Raw genomic sequence first — 23,823 nt, 5'->3', positions numbered from 1 at the left:
TGAGATAGGAAGTGGGTCAGCTGTGAACATACCCCAAAACCCATCTCTTACGTCATTGGTCACTAATCCCCAGCCTAGGAAAGAGAGCTGCAGAGTCTCAGAATGCCAGAATGTGGAACAGCATACAGATGATCCCAATTTAAGGGTCTCACAGAAGTAGAGCAGAGGTCACAGGGCTAGAGCCCAGTGTGGAAGGAGGCCGTGTTCCAAGTCCAACTCCTTGATGTGACCCTGGCTTGGTATGGCTTCCGTGGGACTTGGCAGGGATGTGTGTTGTAGGCCAGTTTTCCATTCCACCTGTGTGAGGTTGAACTTGGCTGGCTGGTCCTCCATGGATCCTCAGGTCCCACTGGTTTAGTTGCTTTCTTTTGTCTTTGTTTGTATGAGGTGGGGCCATGTTGACTTTGACCCTGAGTGACCACACACCTGATTCCAGGTTGAGTGGGGCAGGGAGTTCTCCAGCTCAGCTTCTAGGTTTGGTGTGGCCACAGGGCTGGGGGCGGGGGTAGTGGTGGTCCTCCTTCCAGCAGCTGGGGGAGTCTGAGCACAAAGTGAGCTCTTGGTGCTAGAGGGGAATGCTCAGTCTTGCTGGGCCTTCTTGCCAAATATAGCCTTCAGCTCCACAACTCTTGGTGGCTATGCCTTTTGCTGAAAGCTGAAAACACTGATTCAGTGAAACAACTCAAACTTGGATGTCAGCACTTGCTCCTTTTCCTGCCACTTCCCCAATTCCTGAAGGTGCTGCCTTTTGACCTACCCCAGACCGTGCTCAAGCGCATGCTTGTAAACGTTGGTTTGCTCGGACAGGAGGGGTCCACGCCTGCTGAGAGGCACACACCATTCTTGGATGGGTCCTCTGTGCATGGCTGGCCTCAGTGATGGAACCCACCTGGCCCTTGGTCCTTGTCATTTGCCTCCTTCCTGCTGTCCCTCCCCCTTCTCAGAGATGTTTCCAGATGACCTTTCATGAAAGCAATTTCCAACGGGAATGTTTCACAGTAGAAATATGTTCTCCCTGGAGGGTCACTCTTGATATTTCTAGAGATTTATTTAATTGGACTTCGCTTAAGTCCCTCTGGGACACATACTTTTGCTGTGAAGTTGCGATGTGTTTAATTTGGGGTCGAGGATAAAGGCTGTGTTGGGGGGAACTGTTAGCAACAGCTTGCCTCTTCTATGGTGGGGCTCCCTTAATGGGGAGCTTTACTAGGCTTTGCTGTTTGTTTGTTTAGCGACTCTTCATTATTTAAACTCCAGCTTCACTGAAAAGCAAAGAATGCTTTCCCTCTCTTCAGAGAATTAAACAATAATGGAGTAGCTAGTGGAACTCTGGCTTTGGGTTTCATAGCCCTCTCCAGTGAACATTCTTCCTGCTACAGCCTTCCAGAATGATCTCATGGAGGGTTTATTTTTTTCCCCTCCCTTAATCCATCCTGATGGATTAACCAGTATTGAACTTTTTTAGTGAACAGAGAAGGTGGGGCTGTAATGTAGTAGAAAGGAACCTACCAAACACACAGAAGCCTCAGTAAAAGTGTTTGGCTTTCAGAGAGGTGTAGCTGGGAGGGGGGTAGGCCAACGCTGGGCCACCAGAAGTTTAACCCAGATGGAGGGTTGTGTCTGAGAATGAGGTGTCCTTCTCTGATTATAGTTGGTCAGCAGAACTAAGTCTCTAGAAGGTCCCATGGGTTTGCCACTTAGGGGCATATTAACTCATTAGGTAGCATTCCTGTCCTGACCTTGGCTCACAAAAGCTGACATCTTGGGTGGGCTGAGATAAACAAGTTCTGGTGTGGCTCTTCAAATGTAAGAATTATAATTAATTAATTAATTTTTAAATATTTATTTATCCCCTTTTATTGCCCTTGTTTTATTGTTGTAGTTATTGTTGTCATTGTTGTTGGATAGGACATAGAGAAATGGAGAGAGGAGGGGACGACAGAGAGGGGGAGAGAAAGACAGACACCTGCAGACCTGCTTCACCGCCTGTGAAGCGACTCCCTTGTAGGTGGGGAGCCAGGGCTCGAACCCGGATCCTTATGCCGGTCCTTGCGCTTTGCGCCACGTGCGCTTAACCCGCTGCACCACCGCCCGACCCCTTTGATTTATTTTTTATTTTTATTTTTTTTTCCTTGGTTTATTTTTTAAAAGAATCATCTATGTTCTTGAAGAAGAAAATTAAAACCACTCCTGTATTTGCTCACTTTGGGTAATATAGCAAGATACTATAGAGATGAGGATTCAACTAACTTAGAAGTTCCTCACGATTCTGGAGTTTTCCAAGTCTGAAATTGGTGTAACACCGGCATAGTGTGCGGCTCCAGGGAGTTCTTTGTGTGAGTGTGGCTACCTTTCATCTGTATGCTAGCGAGGCAGAGAGTGGCCAGTTCTCTTTAAGTGACACTAATCCAAGTATGAAGATCATAATCTCCTCTGAATTGGACTGAGTACCGAAGACTACATCTCTGAAGACCTTCATGTGGGGAGCAGGGGCCGTCAAGGATCACCTAGAAGGGATAGAAAATGCATTCTGGGAAATAAAAGGCATGCCTTTTGTCCAGTTTGGGGGCTGTAGGTGAACTGACTTCATTCCTCCCAATTTTTTCTCTTGCCCCTTCTCCTTTCAAACACCTACTGATCCCTCTTTATGGAATTCTGAACATTCCAGACCTTTCCCAGAAGTTGGAATAAATGCTTGGGAGGCTGATTGCTGACAGAGGAACCCTGCAGACCCTTTTATGTCCTCCCCGTTCCCTGCCTACACTGGCTGTGTGTTTGTCTACATTAGACCTCCTTCTGCCATCACAGACTCCGGAGTGTCCTGCATTTGCCTGGTGTGGTTTCTGCCTCCTGTGATGTCCTGGACTCACTCCTGGTCTCACTCCTGGTCCTCACTAATCATTACCTTTTTATTGGAGTGTTTATGTGCTCAGCATCTGTCTCCTCCCCGTGAACCCTGACCGGTGGGCAGGGACTGAGGAGAGAGACGGATGGGGGTATGCCACTCCAGTCCTAAAAGGTTTGGAAGGGTTGCTCTGAGAGAGAAGTGATCATGGAAGGAAAGAATAGGTGAATATGACTGGTGTGTCTGTGAGAAGAGCTAGGGCTTGAGCTGACCACAGGACTTTGTCCCTGGGAGCTGCTGGGTCTGTGGGCATGGAAATAGGTTTCCACAGCTGTGGAAGTGAGAGAAGCCAGTAGAAAAGTTGAAAATCTGAACTCGCACCTTTTGTGAGGATCTGCGGACTTAACCTAGGCAGCTCCTTCCCTCACCCCCATGCCCAACCTACATATCTCTTAAATTTTTTTTTGTTTTTAGGAGCCAGGTGGTGGCACACCTGGTTGAGTACACATACTACAGTGCACAAGGACCCGGGTTCAAACCCCCCTGCACCCCCACCTGCAGGGGAAAAGCTTCACAAGTGGTGAGGCAGTGCTGGAGGTGTTTCTCTGTTTCTTTCCCTCTCTATCTTCCACTTGCCTCTTGATTTCCCTCTGCTTCTACCCAAATAAAAAACATTTTTAAAAAAGGTTTTTTTTTTTTTTTTTAATTTGTATAGCAGGAGGGGTCAGAGACAAACCAGGGTACTGCTCAGCTCTAGCACGTGGTATCAAACCCAGGTCTAAGACATGCAAGTCTTGTGTTCAACTGTTAAGTTGTCTCTCTGTGTCTAGCCTGTATCTGACAGGCATCCTTCAGCATGGAAAGCAGTTCATTTAGTTGTATCACCAAAACTGTCAGGAAGAGAAAAGCTGATTTTGTTTTCTCTTTAATTGGCATTTTTTGTTTGTTTTTCTTTTATGAGTGGAAGTGAAGGTCACTCTAGAGGCAGATGAAGTCCACTGAAAATGAGCCTTCACAGCTGTTCCTCCTGTAGGCCTGTGTGTGTGTGTGTGTGTGTGTGTGTGTGTGTGTGTGTGATGGAGACAGCTAGACCCACCAGAGCCTCCCATTCTGACTAGCCCAAGGCTGGATCTATGACAGAGCAGCTTCGGAGAAATAGACCAGGCTATCCGAAAAGTCATGACACATTGTTACACAGAAAACCATAGAAAAGTACATCATGACTTTGCTGACTACCCAATCTGATGCCCACTCCCTGCCTTCTTGATGGCTCCTTTTTAGTAAGGTTCCCATCAACATCAGCATGTGTGATACCACTGCTGAGCAGTTTTCCTGGGCCAATTTTTCATTCATTTTTATGTGAGAGAGAAAGAGGGTGACAGAGAAGACAGACACTATAGTGTAGCTCCACCACCCCTGGAATTCCCTTGGTGTTATCCATAGTGTCTTGATTGTGATGTCAGGACTTGAACCCAGGGCCTCAGACATGGGAAGGCCTTTGGTTGTGTGTGTGTGTGTGTGTGTGTGTGTGTGTGTGTGTGTGTGTAGGGGTGAGGGAATCATGAAAAGCTATTTCTAGGAACCTGGGATGGTTCTTTTTTTTTTAATATTTATTTTATTTATTTATTCCCTTTTGTTGTCCTTGTTGTTTTATTGTTGTAGTTATTATTGTTGTTGTCGGCAAAAGCTAGAAGAAGATTGTTGTTGTCGTTGTTGGTAGGACAGAGAGAAATGGAGAGAGGAGGGGAAGACAGAGAGGAGGAGAGAAAGATAGACACCTGCAGACCTGCTTCACCGCCTGTGAAGCGACTCCCCTGCAGGTGGGGAGCCGGGGTTCGAACCGGGATCCTTATGCCGGTCCTTGTGCTTTGCGCCACCTGCGCTTAACCCACTGCGCTACCGCCCGACTCCCCCTGGGATGGTTCTTAATGGCATCATTTGGAGACAGAATGCAGAAAGTGGTACAAAGAGCTTTCCCCTCTCTCTTTTATTTCTTTATACATTTTTTCAGTATCTTTATTTATTGGATAGAAATATCCAAAAATTGAGAGGGTAGGGGAGATAGAGAGGGAATGATAAAGAGAGACACTTGCAACACTGCTTCACTACTCGCAAAGTATTCCCCCTGTAGGTGGGAACCAGGGGCTCGAACCTGGGTCCTTGCATTGTAATGTGTGCATTCAACCAGGTGCGCCCCCCCTCCATGGCGCGGTGTGGGGGAAACTTGACCACACTTTATACCCCCAAGTCACAAATGTATTGCAGGTAGATTCTGATTCTCCTAGTTTCTTTCAAGTGTTTAGGAGCCAGGGGAGAGGGGTCAGGGCAGAGGTAGGGGGGCGGGTACCTCCTAAGTGAAATTGGGGGGCTCTCCCCAGGGTCTTCTTCCTTAAAGCCAAAGTGACTTTTGCAAAAAGCTGGGGTGCTCTTGGCAACGAGGCCTAACATGCCTCACTCAGTTGGAATCCCGCTCCCAGAAGAGTCATCTGCTTTGCTAGCTAAAGTCACAGAAAGCTGTGCAATTGTTGTCTTTGTGGAAAATTACAGGACTGTCTTCAGCTGTTGCTTCTGGCAGGGCTTGCTGTGCTAATGTAAATAAATGAGGTAACAGACTTAAGGGAGCAGGCGGTATTTACATACTTGGGAAGTGTCCTTTCCAGCAATCTGCCTGTTATTCAAATACACACAAATTAAACTTGCAGCAGGGTTAGTCATCAAAGCCTTAGAGTGAGATGGTGTGTGTGTCGGGGGGGGGGGGGGGGAGGGGGTTGTAGAAACATTCTGTCTCTCCCTGGGATAATAGAAGCTGAGTGTGTGTGTGTGTGTGTGTGACTTCTCTGCCCCAGGGGAACTACTGAGCTGGGATGGTGAGGTGAGGCAAGGGGGGAGATTTTTAAACTTTGGTGGGAGCACGCTACGGGCTTTGCTGCTTGCCAGGTGTGCCATGAGTGCTTCATCGGAAGTCATCTCAAATAATCGGTCTTCAATCTGGGACCTCAGTTCCTTTTTCTTTTTGAAGTACACGTCTAGGCAGGAATCTGGAAAGAAAGATTCCTTCCCCAGAGTGTGTCATTAAGATTTTCTTGATCAGGGAAAAGCTGTGGTTTATTTCAAACAGAAAAAATGAGTGTGTACAAGTGAGTGAGGGATTGAGAGGAGTTGTGGAAGAGAGTCAAAGATATGGAAATGAGGATAAGTGGAATTGCTGATCTGGGTTCTTAGTATGTAGTCTGATGGACTGTTAGCTTATTTCTAGGATGTTGAAATTTTTTTAGAAAGAATTTATTTATTTATTTACTTTTTATTTATGAGAGGGAGAGAAAGAGAACCAGAGCATCAGTCTGGCATGTGAAATGCTGGGACTCAAACTAGAGGCCTCATGCTTCAGAGATCAATACTTTATCCACTGTGCCACTTCCTGGGCCGAGAATATTGGCTGTTATAATCTATACCATTCATTGTCAGAGTGGGAGAGAGAGAGAACTTTATCTGAAAGCAACACAAATATCTGTGGTCTCACAGTTAGACTGACTAGAGCAGCAATGCCTGTTCTAGGTGAGCATCAATAGTCTAAGTCACTTTTGTCCAGCAGAAAAAAATATCCAGTAATGGCTCTGTATTGCTAACTTGAGAGTAAAGAACTCTGCTATCAACTTTACAGAACTTTTTTCTCTTTCTTTTTCTCTTCCTTCTTTCCTTCTTTCCTTCCTTCCTTCCTTCCTTCCTTCCTTCCTTTCTTTCTTTCCTTCCTTCCCTCCCTCCCTTCTTTCTTTCTTCCTTTCTTTCTTTCGTTCTCTCTGCCTTCCTTTTTCTCTTTCTTTCTTTCCTTTTTTAATCTCAAAACATTACAACCTGGTTTGATGATCCAACCACTCATGAGTTAACTGATGGTGAGAACATGAGAAACTTTTAGTTCATTTTTGGAGTTTTGTGAGGAGCTGTGTTGAAATCTTTTCACTTGTGACATGTCACCACAGAGATTCCTGTACTTTGTCTTTGGGTTTCCATGAATTATTTCTAAGGAAGAGTTGTGCTGATTATCTCGATGCCCTCTTCCTGCTGCCCTTGTCAGCATCACATGTATCAACAAGTCACTAATGTAGGACACACAGTGAACCCGAACTACAAAGAGATGTCAGGAGACTCTTCCTGCTGAGAATTTGGCTTCTCCTGAAGCTGTGACTTTGTTACACACAGGAAGGGAACTATGAAAAATGAATGAATGCTAACAGCAGTTTCAGTGGGAGTGTGAGACTGCATTGTGTAGGCAAAGGGTCAGCACTGAACTAAGATTGTATGGAGTGATGCTGAGAAATTTCTAGCACTTCAACTCATTAAGGAATTAGAGGGATTGAAACGTATGTAAACATTTCAAGTGCAAAATGTATATATATATATATATATCTCCTACACTTTTAATTTCACATATAAAGTTTCTATAATTTTAAAAAATGTATAGGGATAGAGGTCTGCACAACCATTATCACTTTCTTAAACTGCTTCCCAAGAATGCTTTCAAAATACTCTCATCCCCAACTTAGGTCTTTTTCCACCATCATGCACTAGGACCACCAAACTGCACCCTCCTGGCCCCTCCCTGCCCTCCCTTCCCAGAGTCCTTTGCTTTGATGCAATCCTCCAAACCCAGTCCAAGTTTTACTTCCATGTTTCCCCTTTCTGTTTCTGTTTCTTAAGTTCTGTCCATGAGTGAGATCATCCCATATTCATCCTTCTCTTTATGGCTTATCTCACTTCACACAATTCCCTCAAGCTCCATCCAAGATGAGGCCAGCAGGAAAAAGTAGATTTATATTTTAATGCATTGCTGGGGAATGAACCCAGAACCTCCCACATGAGCCACTCCACTGAGCCATCACAGTCAATTTTTAATTCTGTGTGACTATACATACGTGTGTACACATATTATGTGTAAGTGTCTTAGTGAAAGGGAAAGGGAGAAGGCAAGGTACTGCTCTACCTCTGAGCTCCACTTGCCTCTGTCCTTGGTGATTTTTACGTGGTGCCAGGGATCAAACCCAGGACTCCCTGCATGAAGGGGTGGGGTGTGCTATAACCACAGAGACACCTTCTCAGCCCCTAGAGATGATTTATATATATATATATTTTTTTTTTTAATTTATTTTCCCTTTTGTTGCCCTTGTTTTATTGTAGTCATTATCATTGCTGTTATTGATGTCATTGTTGTTGGATAGGACAGAGAGAAATAGAGAGAGGAGGGGAAGACAGAGGGGGAGAGAAAGATAGACACCTGCAGACCTGCTTCACCGCCTGTGTAGCAACTCGCCTGCAGGTGGGGAGCCCGTGGCTGGAACCGGGATCCTTCTGCTGGTCCTTGCACTTTGTGCCATGTGCTGCGCTTAACACGCTGTGCTACCACGGGACTCCCTCTAGAGATGCTTTTAAAAATATTTCCATAGGGCTTGGGAGTTGGAGCAATGGGAGAGGGCAGTCGTATCTGTGAGGGCTTGAGTTTGATCCCCAGCATTGCCCTGTGCCAGAGTGGTGCTCTGGGCTGTCCCTCCTTTTAAATAAAGAAACAAATAAGTAAAGCTAAGGTAGGTGAGTTGGTGAATAGAGAAATAAATCTAATAAATATCTTGTGTAAGACAGAAAACATCAACACAAAAGGAGGGCTATTATATTAAGATTTAACATGGGTATAATTTTTAGTAAAGCATTTGAAGCAATCACTTAACTTTAGAGAAACTCTCTATATTCATCAACTAAAGATGCCATATAGATAGATTTGTAAATAGAAAGATAACAGGTTTCTCCTATCAAAGAGACCAGAAAGAAAAAAGGGGGAAGAAAGAAAGAGAAAAAGAAAGAAAACAAGTTGAGGCATTACCTTTATCTTCCCGGAACCCAATATTTGCTTATATAATCAGTAAGTGTTCAACTGGATTCAAAAATCGAGTTTGTGTGTGTTTATCTGTTTTGTTATAATCTCTGTGGTGCCTCTTGGGTTATATCCTTTCTGATTTCAGATCTCTCTCTCTCTCTCTCTCTCTCCCTCTCTCTCTCCCTCTCCCTCTCCCTCTCCCTCTCCCTCTCCCTCTCCCTCTCCCTCTCCCTCTCCCTCTCCCTCTCCCTCTCCCTCTCTCATCACCAGGGTTATTGCTAGGGCTTGGTGCTGGCACTATGAATCCACTGCTTGCTCCTGGTGGTCATCCCCCCTTTCCTTTTTCTTTCTATTTTATTGGATAGTACAGAGAGAAATTGAGAGGGGAAAGGGGATTGAGAGTGAGAGAGAAAGATAGATACCTGAAGACCTACTTTGCTGCTTTCACTGCTTGTGAAGCTTCTTCCTTGCAGGTGGGGACTGGGGGCTTGAACTTAGGTCTTTGTGGATGGCACCATGTGTGCTTAACCAGGTGTTGCTCTGCCCAACCCTAACTCCAGATATTTCACACAGAAGCAGCAAGATAACACAGCCATTCACTGCTTCCCTCTAACTCATGATCCCACATGCAGAACTGCTGAGCTCAGCCTCCCAGGCCACTTGATGCTCTGGTGACAAAACTCGTTCCTTCTCCACTTGTGTTGGCCTTTACCCATAGTGACACCACACTCTCCTTGCAACCTTATCTTTTTTCAGCCTCCTTTCACTCTCCTTAAGATGGACTCACTCCTTCCTCTGGAGACAAAATCATAAGCCAATTAAGTGACACCACTTGGCGTGGAAATCCCTTGTATTATAACTTGCTGACAGCTGTCTAGAGAGACACTTCCTGAGAACCTGGGGCAGGGGGAGGACACACTTTCAGGACCTCGCCAGAGCCCCCCAGTAAGGAGGGGGGGATGCTTTGCTCTGGGATGTCTGAGGTGACTATGAGCTTTCTTTGAGACCCTCAGCTCTGGCAGCCTGACGTCAGCCCCTATTATCCAGGCTTTGTCTCTTCCTTAAGGACCTTGTGTGAATAGAATCCTGAGCATCTGTCTTGAGGTGCTCCAGTTCCCATGGAAGACTCCCTGAGTGGTCTCATCACGGCTCCATTTTGCACCAAATTTCTCCCCTACTAGTAGAATGATTCCTGAGGCAGGAAATGCTTTTTCTGCACACAGTTCTAGGACTTGGAGACTGCAGCTAGCTCCGAGTTCTGGATGGAAAACTAAGGCAGAATCTAGTTCCTCAGTGACACGCCCTTGGTAACACTAAAGTGAGCCAGGATGCTACTTTATCTCATTCATTCATTCATTCATTCATTCATTCATTCATTAACTCACTCATTCAGTCACTGTCAACCTGGGACTTCTCATGCATTACTATTTCACTGCTCTCAGGCTGATTTCTCCACTTGGAGAGACAGACAGACAGACAGACAGACAGACAGACACACACACATACCACCAACACTGGACCTTCTCCCAGTTCTGTGGAACTCCCATGTGGTGCTGCGGTTCAGTCTGGGCTGCATACAGGGCAAGCTATGCATCCCATGAGCTAACATATCTCTTAGCCTGAGTCAGGGTATCTTATAAATACACATGCACATGCATATATATACACATCTATGCAGACATACATAAGTGTGTGTGTGTGTGTGTGTGTGTGTGTGTGTGTGTGTGTGTGTGTGTGTGTGTATGAAAGAGAGAGAAAGAGAGAAACTATAAACCAGAGTCTCACTCTACACCTGTGGTGCTGGGGACAGAACTCACGACCCCACCCATATAAGCCCGCTGTGTTATGGCACTGAATCATCGTCCTGGCCACAGGTGCCAGGGATTTAAACTCAAGCCTGGCCCCAGAACCTCTGGAGATAGTCATCAAAGAGCCATTTTCCTTTAAGAGACACGTCCCCCAGTAAGAAACACTGGACCACAGAAGAGAATCCGGCAATCTGTTCCCAGCCCAGGTCTAGATCCCCCCACCTCCCATCTGCAAGTACCAGCTTGGGGGGCTGTTCCTTCCACATTCTGTGTCTGCAGAACTCTCACTCCCCAGCTTGGCCTGAAGCCCTCTGGGAGCTGGGCTGTGGGTGCCCCAACCCCGTGGAGGATCTGGAACTCTCTCAGTCTTCACTTCTGCTTTTGGCTGTGGTTGCTGCTGTCAGCCACTGGCCACGCAGAGTGACTCATAGTCCAGCGGGCACTTGCGTTTCCAGGACAGCAGCAGCCAAAACAGCAGCGGGGCCCAAACAGGACTCCAAATAGAGTCCCACCCCCTACATCTGGAGTCCGCTGCTCCAGCCAGAAGGTCCCCTCGCTGGCCTCTCCTGTTTCCTTGGAGGTGCCAGGACTCTGCCACTCAGAAGCAAGGTGCTGACTGTGCCCATCAGGGAAGGGAGGCTGCTGCTGAGATAAAGCTTGAACAAGCTTGCCTCTAGCATTGTTGCGCATGCCCAGAAAATGTCTATACTGAGCCCTGTGGACAGTTATGTGGGCTATGGGTCTGGGAGGGTGATCAGGGCAGAGTGGGAAGGCAGTCTTCACCTCTTCCTCCTCCATTTCCTCTACCTCCTTCTCCTCCTCCTTCTTCTCCACCACCACCTCTATCTCCTCCTCCTTCTTCAGTTATCTTTATTTATTGCATAGAGGCAGCCAGAAATTGAGAGGGTAGGGAAGATAGGGAGAAAGATAGAGAGACACCTGCAGCCCTGTGCCACCGCTCGCAAAGCTTCCCCCCTGCAGGTGGGAACTGGGGGCTCGAACCCAGGTCCTTGTGCATTGTGCTTGAGAGTCTAAAGTCTTATCACTGCACCACTTCCCAGAACACAGTCCTTGCACATTGTAACATGTGCACTCAACCAGGTGCACCACCAGTCCTGTTTAACATACCCTCTCCGCCTCCTGGAAAGCCAGAGCTCAAAATGTGTGCAGCCCTTATAGTGAGAGCTGGGGCTGAGGAATGAAGTCAGATAAGCCAGTCACTGTCTAGCAGGGCTGTGGCTTCCTTTATGTCGAGAGTCTGATGGCTCAGTGGACACTGCTTCCATCCCAGGAATTGTACATGTGAAAGGAATGGTTTTCTCTCTCTCTCTCTTATTCTCTCATAAACAAAGGAACCTTAGTTCTTTTTTTAAAAATTTTTAAAAAATATTTATTTTATTTGTTTATTCCCTTTTGTTGCCCTTGTTGTTTTATTGTTGTAGTTATTATTGTTGTTGTCGTTGTTGGATAGGACAGAGAGAAATGGAGAGAGGAGGGGAAGACAGAGAGGAGGAGAGAAAGATAGACACCTGCAGACCTCCTTCACTGCCTGTGAAGCGACTCCCCTGCAGGTGGGGAGCCAGGGTTCGAACGGAACCTTAGTTCTTAAGAGAACTAAGCAGGGGGCTGGCGGTGACATGCCTGTTTGAGTGCATAGCTACCATGTGCCAAGACCTGGATTCAAGTCCCTGGTTTCCACCTGGAGGGAGGAAGCTTCATGAGTGGTGAAGCAGGACTGCAGGTCTCTCTCTCTCTCTCTCTTCATCCCTCTCAGTTTTTCTCTCTCCTCTCACACTTACAAAAAATAAATTTAAAAAAAAACTCAAAAAGCTAAACAGAGAGATCCTTTCAAAATAAATGGTGTGAGATGAAATTGAACTTGAAATTAAACAAAATATAATAAAACCACATTTAAAAATATATACTTTCAAGCTTCTCATGTACCTTGGTTCCTTGTTCTTTTGAAATCAGATTTAAGGGACTGGAGTTATAGCTCAGTGGGTAGGACATGTGTCTTCACCTGTGCAGGTTTGAGCCCTGGCATCACATGGAAGGTGCTGTCACGGGGGGGGGGGGGGGGGGGGGTTCCAGGGCTATGGTGTGTCTCTCCCCTCTCTGTCTTTTCCCATCTCTCTCTGAACAAAAAACACAAATAGCATGTGTATACAAGTCCTGGATCCACATAAAAAAGAAAAGGTTTTAAAAGTAAATTTTATGGAATATGAGTTTCTTGTCATTTCATCTTTTAAAATTATTATTATTAATTTTTATTGGCTAGAGTCAGCCAGAAATGAAGAGGGAAGCAGGAAATAGAAAGGGAGAGAGATAGAGAGACATCTGCAGCCCTGCTTCACCACTCAAAAAGCTTTCCCTCTGCAGATGAAGACTGGGGCTCAAACCCGGGGTCCTGGATCATTGTAATATGTGCGCTCAACCAGGTGCACCAGCACCCAGCCCGAGAAACAGAGAGACACCTGCAGTGCTACTTCTGCACTTATGCAAGCTTTCCCCCTGCAGGTGGGGACCAGGGGTTTGAAACTGGGTCCTTGAGCACTAAAATGTGTGCGCTTAACCAGGTGCACCACCGTCTGGCCCCTCATTTAATCTTTATATTAAGTAAAATGTTTATTTGGATCTTGAAAACGATAGTTTCCCAATGTAGTGGAGAAAAATGCTTAATGTGTGGTAGATGCTGTTTCAAAACACTTTCTTTTTATTGACCAGTTTGCTTCTCCAGGCAGTCACGGGAAGAGGGTACTATTGCTAGCCATGCACAGTCCTACAGGTGGCGGGTATTATTGCCCCTTTTACAGATGAGAAAACTGAAGCACAGTAGAGGAAAATGACTTGCACCTACACTCACAGGTCTCTAGGGTAGAGTCACAACGCCCAGTCTTTCTGCCTCTGACCTCCTCCCTCAACCACACATCTACCACATCTTCGCTTCTTTTTTTAAAAATTTTTTAAAATTTTAATTAATTAATTTATTTATTCCCTTTTGTTGCCCTTGTTGTTTATTGATGTCATTGTTGTTGGATAGGACAGAGAGAAATGGAGAGAGGAGGGGAAGACAGAGAGGGGGAGAAAAAGACAGACACCTGCAGACCTGCTTCACCGCCTGTGAGGGGACTCCCCTGCAGGTGGGGAGCCGGGGGCTCGAACCGGGATCCTTCCGCCAGTCCTTGTGCTTTGCGCCACCTGCGCTTAACCCGCTGCACTACCACCCGACTCCCTACATCTTCGCTTCTAAACGCCATGTTGTGGTGCCCACAGCTGGAGCTAGTTGAAGCTCCTCACTGCATGAGAAGTCCCTTGGATCTTTGCTGAGAGACGGTGGATAGGCAGGGTGGGGATTAGAAGAGAAAACCGTGGTAGCCTTACTCCGGCCCTTCTCCCCTGCCTACCTGTTATGCCCTGTTGGGGGCGGGGGGACGCCAAATCAATTTTCCTTACAGACATTCCTCTAGAACTTTAGCCCTGTAGGGACGGGGGTTCCACTGATTCCTTTGGCCTTCAGCACTGCTCTCCACAAAAGACCCCGGTGACTAAAGTACAAAATAGACATACATGGCCCTGCATGAGAACTGGTGTTGAGGTTGACCAGCAGGCCACGACTGAATGGGAGACATTCTCTCCCCCACATCCTGTCTCCATCTCAGAGAACGGCCTTGTCCTGCGAATATGTCTGAATTCAACTGATATTTCCTTTTCTCTTCACTCCCTCTCCAAAATCTTCCATGAGCAGAGTGCCGGTATGCCTTTCACATGCTGTGTCCACAGAGCCTTGCAAGGGAGCACCTCCTCCTCCGACTATGAGCCTTCTGGCTGTCTGCTCCAACCCCCCACTCCCAACCCTATGAGGTTTTTTTTTTTTGCCCCCATTAGGCAAATGGAAGGCCTATGCCACCTGTTAGCATTACATCATTGGCTCCCCAGAACACAGTTGCACCAAAGGCCTTAAACAAAGTAGTTCTTCTTGTATTGTTTGCACTCAAAGAGCTGATATCATGCCAACTGATGTCATTGTATGTCTTTGTGTGACTGCTATGGCAACTGGGCAGGTGGAGAGCCTCCAGCTGATGTCATTGGGGAAGGAGGTGAGAGACAGAATTTTAAAGAGCTGTTTGCTGCTTTTTCTGTGTGGGGCATTTTCTGGCATGCTTTATTTTTTATTTATTTATTTTTTTATTTAAACGATCTGCTTTTGAGACAAATTACAGCTTGAGGACCCTAAATCAGAACAGAGAGGGAAAGCTTTCTCTCCCCCACCCCCAGAGACTTCTTTTGAGTTTATTTTGCTGTTCTTTCTTTTCATCTATTATGGAAAAGTGTAGCAACTGCTTTTTTCTTAAGGAGGGGGAAAAAAAAAGAGTGAATTGGCTTCCCACCACAGAAGCAGTGTGGCCCCAGTTACCCGGACCTTAGAGAGGCAAAGCTGGGCTGATTTTCAAATAACTCTTTTGGGTCCCATCTGTGCATTGCCGGGTAGCAAGGGTGGGTAATTAGAAAACAACTACCACAGCATGTTTTTAAAAGTAGTTGATTGTCAAGTGTTTTTAAGTTCTTCGTTTCTTTAAAATGATCTCTTTGGGGTCCAGACTGGATTCTTGTGATTTCAGAGCAGAATCTATGAGTAATCAGCAAGGGCAGAGATTAATTCTAGAAATCAATGAAAATAAAAGTGTAGCTTTTCAAAAGGTGGAGGGTAGGAAGAAGCCTGGGAGATAACCCAGCATTTAGTGCAAAGAACTGACGTGTGAGGTCCCATGTTGGGTGCTGGTTTTTCTTCTGTCAGCATGACACTCTGATTCCATCTCTCTCTCTCTCTCTCTCTCTCTGTGTGTGTGTGTGTGTGTGTGTGTGTGTGTGTCTTGTCTCACTCACTCTCTGTTATTAAACAATTTAATAAATTGAGGGAAAAAAAGAGGCAAAAGTAGATTTTGATGCTTACAAAGGCGTGAACTTAACATCCCCCTTCTGAATCTCCTTTGGGTCGTGCATTTTAAGGAAAATACAAACTCCCCGGCCTGCCCTGAATAGGTCCCAGTGCTTGCTGCCCTGGGCGCCTCTCAGGAACTTGTTACTGTGGTTGCTAAAGACAAGACTTGAAATGGAGAAGGGTGAATGATTGTGAGGCTCAGAAGCTAGCAGATGGACAGATAGACTTCTTGTCCTTACTTCAGCACCGCTGAACCCCATCCACACTTGGTGCTTCCTGTCATCTCTCCTGAAGCATTGGAGGCAGACATAAGACATCGTTCTGCAGGGGTCAGCATTCTATTTGGTGGGTGGGGGTTCCGCTGACAAGGAGAAAGCCGCAGTGCATCCAGCTGTTTGACCAGAATGAAAGCTGACTTGGGGGTAACTCAGGCACTTTCGTTTCCATAGTCTTTTCCCATTGACTGTAGAGCCTGACCCTCATAACAAACAGTCGCCTTGTCCACATGTTATGATTCATCCAACAGACATGAAAGGATGCAGTGTTAGTAAGACACTAGCACCCCAGCTTAAAGGAGCCTTCTTGTCACACTGCTTCAGCTATGGATCATGGGGGAGGTGACTGATTTTCAATCCCATTTAAGACTCAACAGAAATGTTTCCTTTGTTCTTTGGCAACGTGGGATGGCTGTGTTTATGTTTCACTGTGTGAATATTCCTGCTTCACACCCATTCCTTGGCCATATGCTTCGTTTTTTGACTTGGCCTGTTCTGTAATCTTAGATAATACGGTAGGGAACATCTTTCGAGCTTTAGCTGATGATCTTTGATTAGTGATTCCATGACAGTAAATTCCCATCATGTGACCTCACTTTTTGGGGGTGAAGGAGTTGTATTGTAGAGGAGGGGAAATTGGCACCCTTTAGCTTAGTTTTTTTTTTTTTTAATATTTATTTTATTTATTCCCTTTTGTTGCCCTTGTTGTTTTATTGTTGTAGTTATTATTGTTGTCGTTGTTGTTGGGTAGGACAGAGAGAAATGGAGAGAGGAGGGGGAAAGACAGAAAGGGGGAGAGAAAGATAGACGCCTGCAGACCTGCTTCACCACTTGTGAAGCGACTCCCCTGCAGGTGGGGAGCCGGGGGCTCGAACCGGGATCCTTATGCCGGTCCTTGTGCTTTGCACCACCTGCACTTAACCCGCTGCACTACAGCCCGACTCCCAGCTTAGTTTTTTTAAAAAATATTTTTATTATATTTATTTATTTATTGGATAGAGACAGGAATTGAGAGGAAGGTGGACATAGAGAGGGAGAGAGACAGAGAGACCAGCTTCACCACTCACGAAGCTTTCCCCCTGCAGGTGGGGACTGGGAGGTTGAACCTGGGTCTCTGTGCAGTGGAACTTGTGTGCTCAACCAGGAGCACCACCACCCCCTCCTTTTTTAATGTTAGTCTCATAACTTCATGGCTTAGACAATTGAACAGAGATTCAGTCTCAAAGGAGTGTGTTCAAAGATATCCTTAGCCGTGCCCTGGAAACTTAATGTATCATGAGCTTCAGAAATGAGGGTGCAAGGAGCTATAGAGGAGGGCCGCTCTCAGACTTTGCTCTGCCAGAAGTCAGAGCTGATCTATATCCGGGGTCTCCTTGGGAGAGATCACTAAGGAGACTCTAAGGACAGACCCCTTCCCCCTCCATTTTTGTCTTTTCCAAACATTTTCTCTGTTGCTGTCACTTGTGGACAATGATAGAAATACTGTGCATAAAAATAACAAAGCTCTGCTGGGTGGTGCTGAATTGCAGGCAGTGTGCTAAGTACTTACTGAGTATCCATTCACACTAAGTGGTGGGTGCCAGCACCCTCACTGCACAGATGCAGAAACTGAGTCATAGAGAGAGAGACATTAACTGACCCAAGTCACAGAGCCACAGAGTGGCAGGAAGGCAGGACGGGTCTTGTAGCTGAGTTTGGATGGATCTTCCAAAGTCCTGATCAGCCTGCCCTTCTGCAAGAGATAGGCTTGCGGGGGTACAAGACAGGTCTGCTGAGCCAAATGCTCTAAGCAGTTAGCCAGAGAAGGTCACCGCGCCTCCCCCCGGCTCCCTAAGTGCAAGGTTCTATGTAGGCCACTGAGCATATGGCTCTGGGAGGCAGATCAGATTTGCTGCTGATGAAATCACCTGATGCTGTATGGAACCATTTCCAGGGAAACTTGCCCCAGTTTGTTTAGAGAACACATTCCCAAAGTACCACAGGTAACAATATCCTCCCTCTGGCTCTCTGGATGGCCTTGCCTTTTTGTTTTGTTTGTACATATAATTAAAAATGGCCGGGGCCGGGAGACAGTTCCCTGGAAGAACTCACACTTGATCAGGCAGGAGGACCGGGAGTTGAGCCCCTGGCACCACCTGAGAGGGAGCATTAAGCGCCAAGGGAAGCTCTGAATGGTGGAGCGTTGCTGTAGTGGCTCTCCTCTCCTCTCTTTTTATCTGAGATAAAAACAATACTAAACAAAGAGTCTTCTGGGCATGGTGGAATTGCACAGACTCTGAAGGCTAGAGGCCCTGGGAGTAAACCTATTTTTAGAATGTTACGTTGGCCTGGGGAGATTGTACAGGCAGGCAATTCATAGGGCTTGGAGGCAAGAGATGCTCTGTTTGATCCTCATTACTTCCAACAGCAGAGCAGTGCTCTGGTTAAGAATAATAATAGGGGCTGGCTGGTGACACACCCGGTAGAGCACACACATGACCATGCACAAAGAACAGTGCTCAAACTCCCAGTCTCCACCTGGGGGGAAAGCTTTATTAGCAGTGAAGCAGTACTGTGGGTCTCTCTCTCTCTTTCCCCCTTCCTTCTTGACTTTTATTTGCTTTTAAATAAAATAGTACAGTAATTCATAATAATAATTAGAGTAATAATAACAATAAGAAACATCCCTTGGCCACAGGGCACACTGGCTCCAATGGGGAAGGTAGCATTTTCTGCCCATGCTGGAGTTTCAGACTCACTCTTGCTTTCTGGTTCCAGGTGGACTTAGCAGCTTTAAGCAGAACCATGAAAACCTCTGTGACAACTCCCTCCAGCTGCAGGAGTGCAGGGAGGCGGGCGCCACATCTGCAGCCTCGGGATTGCTACCTCAATCCATCCCCACCACGCCGGACATTGAGAATGCGGAGCTGACCCCCATCCTGCCCTTCCTCTTCCTGGGCAACGAGCAAGATGCCCAGGACCTGGACAGCCTGCAGAGGCTCAACATTGGCTATGTCATCAACGTCACCACGCACCTGCCCCTCTACCACTATGAGAAAGGCCTCTTCAACTACAAGCGGCTGCCCGCCACCGACAGCAACAAACAGAACCTGCGGCAGTACTTCGAAGAGGCTTTTGAGTTCATCGGTAAGAGTCTCCCTCCTCCTCCTCTGCCTTCCTGTCCTCCCAGGCTGGAGGGCTTTGAAGTCCAGGCTGAGGCTTCCTCCAGGGCAGCAGGGAAGATGTCCCAGGGTTGTGGTGGGCTCTGCTAGCTGGTACCCTCAAAGATCTCTCCTAACTTGTAGCTCATGTATTAGTATTAGAATCTCTGGGGTGGTTGTAAACATGAACAGGTACTCTGTCTGTCTTTCCCTCTATCAATTTCTCTCTGTCCTATCCAAGAACAACATCTATAACAACAACAACAACAACAACAACAAAAAGGGCAACAAAGATGGGGAAAATAGCCTCCAGGAGGAGTGGAGGCACTGAGCCCCAGTGATATAACCCTGGAAGGCAAAAACAAACAAACAAACAAACAAGCAAAAAATGAATAGGCATTCAGTTTGGTTGGGATCCATTCCACCAGCAAGACATCTCCCTCAAGTTCTCAGTGGAAAAGGGGTAGAGATGTTATTGGGAGGTGGCATAGCAGTAGAACATGAGGAATAAAAGTATGTAGTTCTAAGTTCGATCCCCAGCACTACATATAATAGACCTATGCTCTGATTTCCCACTAAGAAAAATAATGATAGAGGTTATCATAGATGTCTTTGATAATATCTCCTCTCACCTTCAGAAAAATTGACAAGGTAGTGAGAAACTGGGCACAGAGCTGGCTTTCTAGCTCTCTGGTCTACCAACACCTTGTAGGAAATAAAATACAGTGACTATGACACCATCTCTAAATGGACACTTACCTCCCTGTCACTACCCCCCCCCCCAAGTCCCTCTTTCAGCTCACATAAGAGGTGATTTTTATTTCTCTTTTCCTAGAGTTAAATTAATTTACCTTGACATATCTCATTAGGAAGTTGAGATAAAGGTATCTTTGAGAAAAAGTAATATTGGAGCAAGCACCTTGTATAAAAAAACCTCCCGACAGGTTTGGGTAGTTTTCTTACTTCCTCTTTAACTTGGTTCTTAATCTTGGGGTGTAAGTGCTGCTAAGAGGGGACTCCATTTCCTGAGCCACTTCACCCCACAATCACTGAAGTAGGAGGGATGAAGCTGTGTCGTTCACAGACGTTCCAAGGAGAAAAACTCTTAGCAACAGCGGCAGGCTCTAATCTGCAGTTCCAGCTAACCACCAACCTAAACATAATACTGACTTAGCCATTTGCTGCATCTGTGGCCTTGAACTATTTGGAGTTTCAAGTGATCAACTAGGAAACATTTTGCCCCCTAGAAGATATCCATCAATTATTATTATTATTTTTTTTTCTAAGTGCCTTCAAACAAACTGGTGGCCCAGGGCTTTTTCCTGAATATTGCAACTTTTGGTCACTGGCCTCTGTCCCAGGGAGTTCACACTTCTATTTGATGCTCCTTTATCAGAGAAAAGTCTTGGGTTAAACAGCCATTGGGTCTGGCGGATTTGAATGTGTTGTGTGCACTTTGCCCAGCTGTTCTATTAATTATTATTTTTTTTACTATAAGATCATGGAATGTTTATTTAGGAAGCGATTTCTGATTGATTACTAAACTCAGAAAAGTAAAGAGATTTCTCCAAGGTTGTGACAATTACAGTGTCAGAGGAATGACCCTAACCCAGGGCCCCCGCTCTCCAGCCTGAGGTCTTCCTCTGGAATAGTGTTTGCTCAACTCTTCTAGTTCTTAATTGGGAACTTGAGGATGAATAGATACCACAGATGCCTCGTTTATAATAACTTCCCCAAATCTTGAAGCCCAAAGAAAAACCCTTTGTCATTAAGCATAGGAAGAACTTCCTGATGGACAAAGGACACAAAATACTGGAATAGGATGCGGTTTTATTTGCCTTGGGGGCACTGTGACTAAGTAGCAGTGAGATGAACTTCTTCTAAGAGGATTTCAGTCAAAGTACCTACATTCCTTATAGATTATTCTTTTTTTTTTTTTTAAGAAGAGAAACCAAATAATAACATTTACCCTGAGAAGCAATCCAACATCGCAACCAACATAGGCACAATTGAATGCTTGCTGTCGTATCACTGGATAAGCTGAAATCTTAGAGTCTTGCTTTAGAGGAAACACAGTTGGATTTTGTAAACATTAATATTCACTGAAAGTCTAGCAGAGCCAAGCAAGGCCTCGGTGTAGAGTTTCCCTCTACCAGTTTTGATTCCTCAGCCCAATGATATTATTCCCTGGGCTTTTACTTTAATTGTCCCCCATGCATTGAGGCAGAGGGATAGAGGCTTGGGGGAAACCATCTGACTCACATGAGTTCCCTCATCCAAGGTATGATAGAACAATTGGTCACGCTTGATCCATTGTAGTTCACCTTCTAATTTGGATTTGAATGTGCTGTGCACTTTGCCCAGCTGTTTTATGTATTAATTATGTTTTATATATATATAAGATCGTGGAATATTCATTTGGAAAGCAATTTCTGACTCAGAAAAGTAAAGGGATTACTCCAAGGTTGTGAGAATTACAGTGTCAGAGGAGTGAACTTTTAATCCTGGGCTCCTGCCTTTCAGCCCTGGGTCTTCCTGTAAGACACACACACATACACACACACACACACACACACACACACACACACACACACACACACACACACACACACACACACACGATGTGTGGGAGGGGGAGAGACAGAGACAACTGTAGACTTGCTTTACCACTTGTAAAACTTCCCCCTGCAGGTGGGGACTTTGGACTTGGACCTGGGAACTTGTTGATGGTAATATGTGTGCTCAACCAGATTTGCTACCAGCCAGCCCTGCTCTGACTGCTTTTAACCACTCCTAGGTGGTGACAATAGCACTTAGAAACAGACATGGTTAATCCATCAGTGATATTTGATTGATTAGCATTAAAACACTGTTTTAAACCCACTTGAGAACATTCTTTCTTGCACTTGGGGAGATGGCCCAGTGGAAAAAGAATTGGACTCTCAAGCATGAGGCCCCAACTGTGATCCCAGACATCACACATACTAGAAGGGTGCTCTGGTTTTCTCTCTTTCTCACAAATAAATAAATTAATCTTACTTTATATATGTAGTTGTTCTCTATACCATCTGACATTGCTGGGGTCAGAGAACAGCTAGTTAACCTCTCTCCTCTCTCTCTCCTCCCTGTCCCCTTCCCTCCTGCCTTCTTCCTGGGTCCAGAGGAAGCTCACCAGTGTGGGAAAGGACTCCTCATCCACTGCCAGGCCGGCGTGTCCCGCTCGGCCACCATCGTCATCGCCTACTTGATGAAACACACCCGGATGACCATGACTGATGCTTACAAATTTGTCAAAGGCAAGCGACCAATTATTTCGCCCAACCTCAACTTCATGGGGCAGTTGCTGGAGTTTGAGGAAGATCTGAACAATGGTGTGACCCCGAGGATCCTAACACCAAAGCTGATGGGTGTGGAGACGGTGGTGTGACAGGCTCTGTGTGGCCAGGGGGCCGCTCTCCAGGGAGGACAAGTCAGGAGACAGGACTCTGCTTCCTTCCTTTTCTTTTTTCAGATGGTGGTAACTAATGTTTGTGAATGGAGACAAACTTTTGCTCAGCTCCTATTTCTTTTTGTTTGCTGCTTCTTCTTCTTCTTTTTCTTCTTCTTCTTCTTCTTCTTCTTCTTCTTCTTCTTCTTCTTCTTCTTCTCCTTCTCCTTCTCCTTCTCCTTCTCCTTCTCCTTCTCCTTCTCCTTCTCCTTCTCCTTCTCCTTCTTCTTCTTCTTCTTCTTCTTCTTCTTCTTCTTCTTTTTTAGCCGACACAGAAAAATATAAGGTGACAGGTTCCTTCCCCTCTTTTCCTTTTAAGCTGTTTGTAGAGCTGATGATGCAAATAGTCTGTGCAGGTTCATAGACCGAAGACGATACAGTTTAAACCAATTCAAAAGAGCCAAGCAGCAGAGACTTGATGGTGGAAGCCCGGGCCTACTCGGGACCCAAATGGGTGAGCAAAGCCCAGACCAGCAGAGGGGGCCGTGAGGGGTCCGAGGAGGAGAAGGCCAGGGCCACTGCAGTGATCTGGGAGCCCTTCCCAACTTCCCACCCTCTAAAGTGACAGAGAATACTGTTGATTTTGTGTGTTTTGAGCTCCTCCCCACCCCTAACCCTGGGTGTAAGAGTTTTTTTTGTTTTGTTTTGTTTTGTTTTTGAAATAACAATTGACCATTATACCATATGCCTTCATTGGCTTTTGTGCAATAGTAGGGCTTTTGGAGTGTGCAGACACGACAGAGCTGGCAGCCAAGAGATAGACACATAGTATGAATCTGGCCAGCTTGGAGGGAGAAAGGAATTCAACAAACCCATTACTTTCCTTCCCACCTTTTCCCTTTGTTTAATTTTTTCCCCCTTTTTGGATTTGAGTCTGGTTACAGTGCCATAAACCTTGTTACATATGTATATCAGAATGTAAAAAAAAAAAAGACAAAAATTTATTTAAAAATATTTTTCGCAAAAAAAACATAATAATCTTGGTGTGTTTCTGTTGGTTGTGGAAAGATTTATTTTCATGATATAAATGAAATGTATTTTGGGAGCGTGTTTTTTTCCTCCTGTCTTCTCTGAGCTCTGGTGACTTGTACATTGGGAATAAACACAGGTTTTGTGGGGCTGAAGAAGGGAACTCTTCTCTGTTCTCAGTGTGAAGCAGGAAAAAAAAATGGGCTAGGCCTGGCTGGTCATTATTCCCGCTTCTCTCACTACTCTTCTGCAATGCCGGTCCTCCAAGGTAGGGAGCACTCCAGGTTAAAGTCAGCTTAAGGGAAGATGGTATTTCCAATAAATTATTTTTTGTCATCTTTATTTATTGGATAGAAATATCCAGAAATTGAGAGGGAAGAGGGAGATAGAGAGGGAAAGCGACAGACACCTGTAACATTGAAGGTGTTTTTTTTTTTTTTTTTAATCAAACAGATTTTTAAAAATTCTTTTTATCTTTATCTGTTGTATAGAGACAG

General features: G+C 45.6%; 1 protein-coding gene across 2 annotated transcripts in view; it reads left to right on the top strand.

Moving 5' to 3' along the window:
* Positions 1 to 23,009, top strand: part of DUSP10 (dual specificity phosphatase 10) — a 45,385-nt gene extending 22,376 nt beyond the window's left edge. For both annotated transcript variants that reach the window (XM_007521311.3, XM_060178465.1), the window contains exons 3-4: positions 18,488 to 18,856; positions 22,032 to 23,009. In XM_007521311.3, the coding sequence (XP_007521373.1) occupies positions 18,488 to 18,856; positions 22,032 to 22,297 (635 nt within the window). In that variant the 3' untranslated portion in view covers positions 22,298 to 23,009. The remainder of the gene's footprint in view (positions 1 to 18,487; positions 18,857 to 22,031) is intronic.
* Positions 23,010 to 23,823: the final 814 nt, after the last annotated feature.

Source organism: Erinaceus europaeus, chromosome 19 (genome assembly GCF_950295315.1).
Source record: "Erinaceus europaeus chromosome 19, mEriEur2.1, whole genome shotgun sequence".
NCBI lineage: Eukaryota > Metazoa > Chordata > Mammalia > Eulipotyphla > Erinaceidae > Erinaceus > Erinaceus europaeus.
This window is presented reverse-complemented; position numbering and strand designations above follow the sequence as displayed.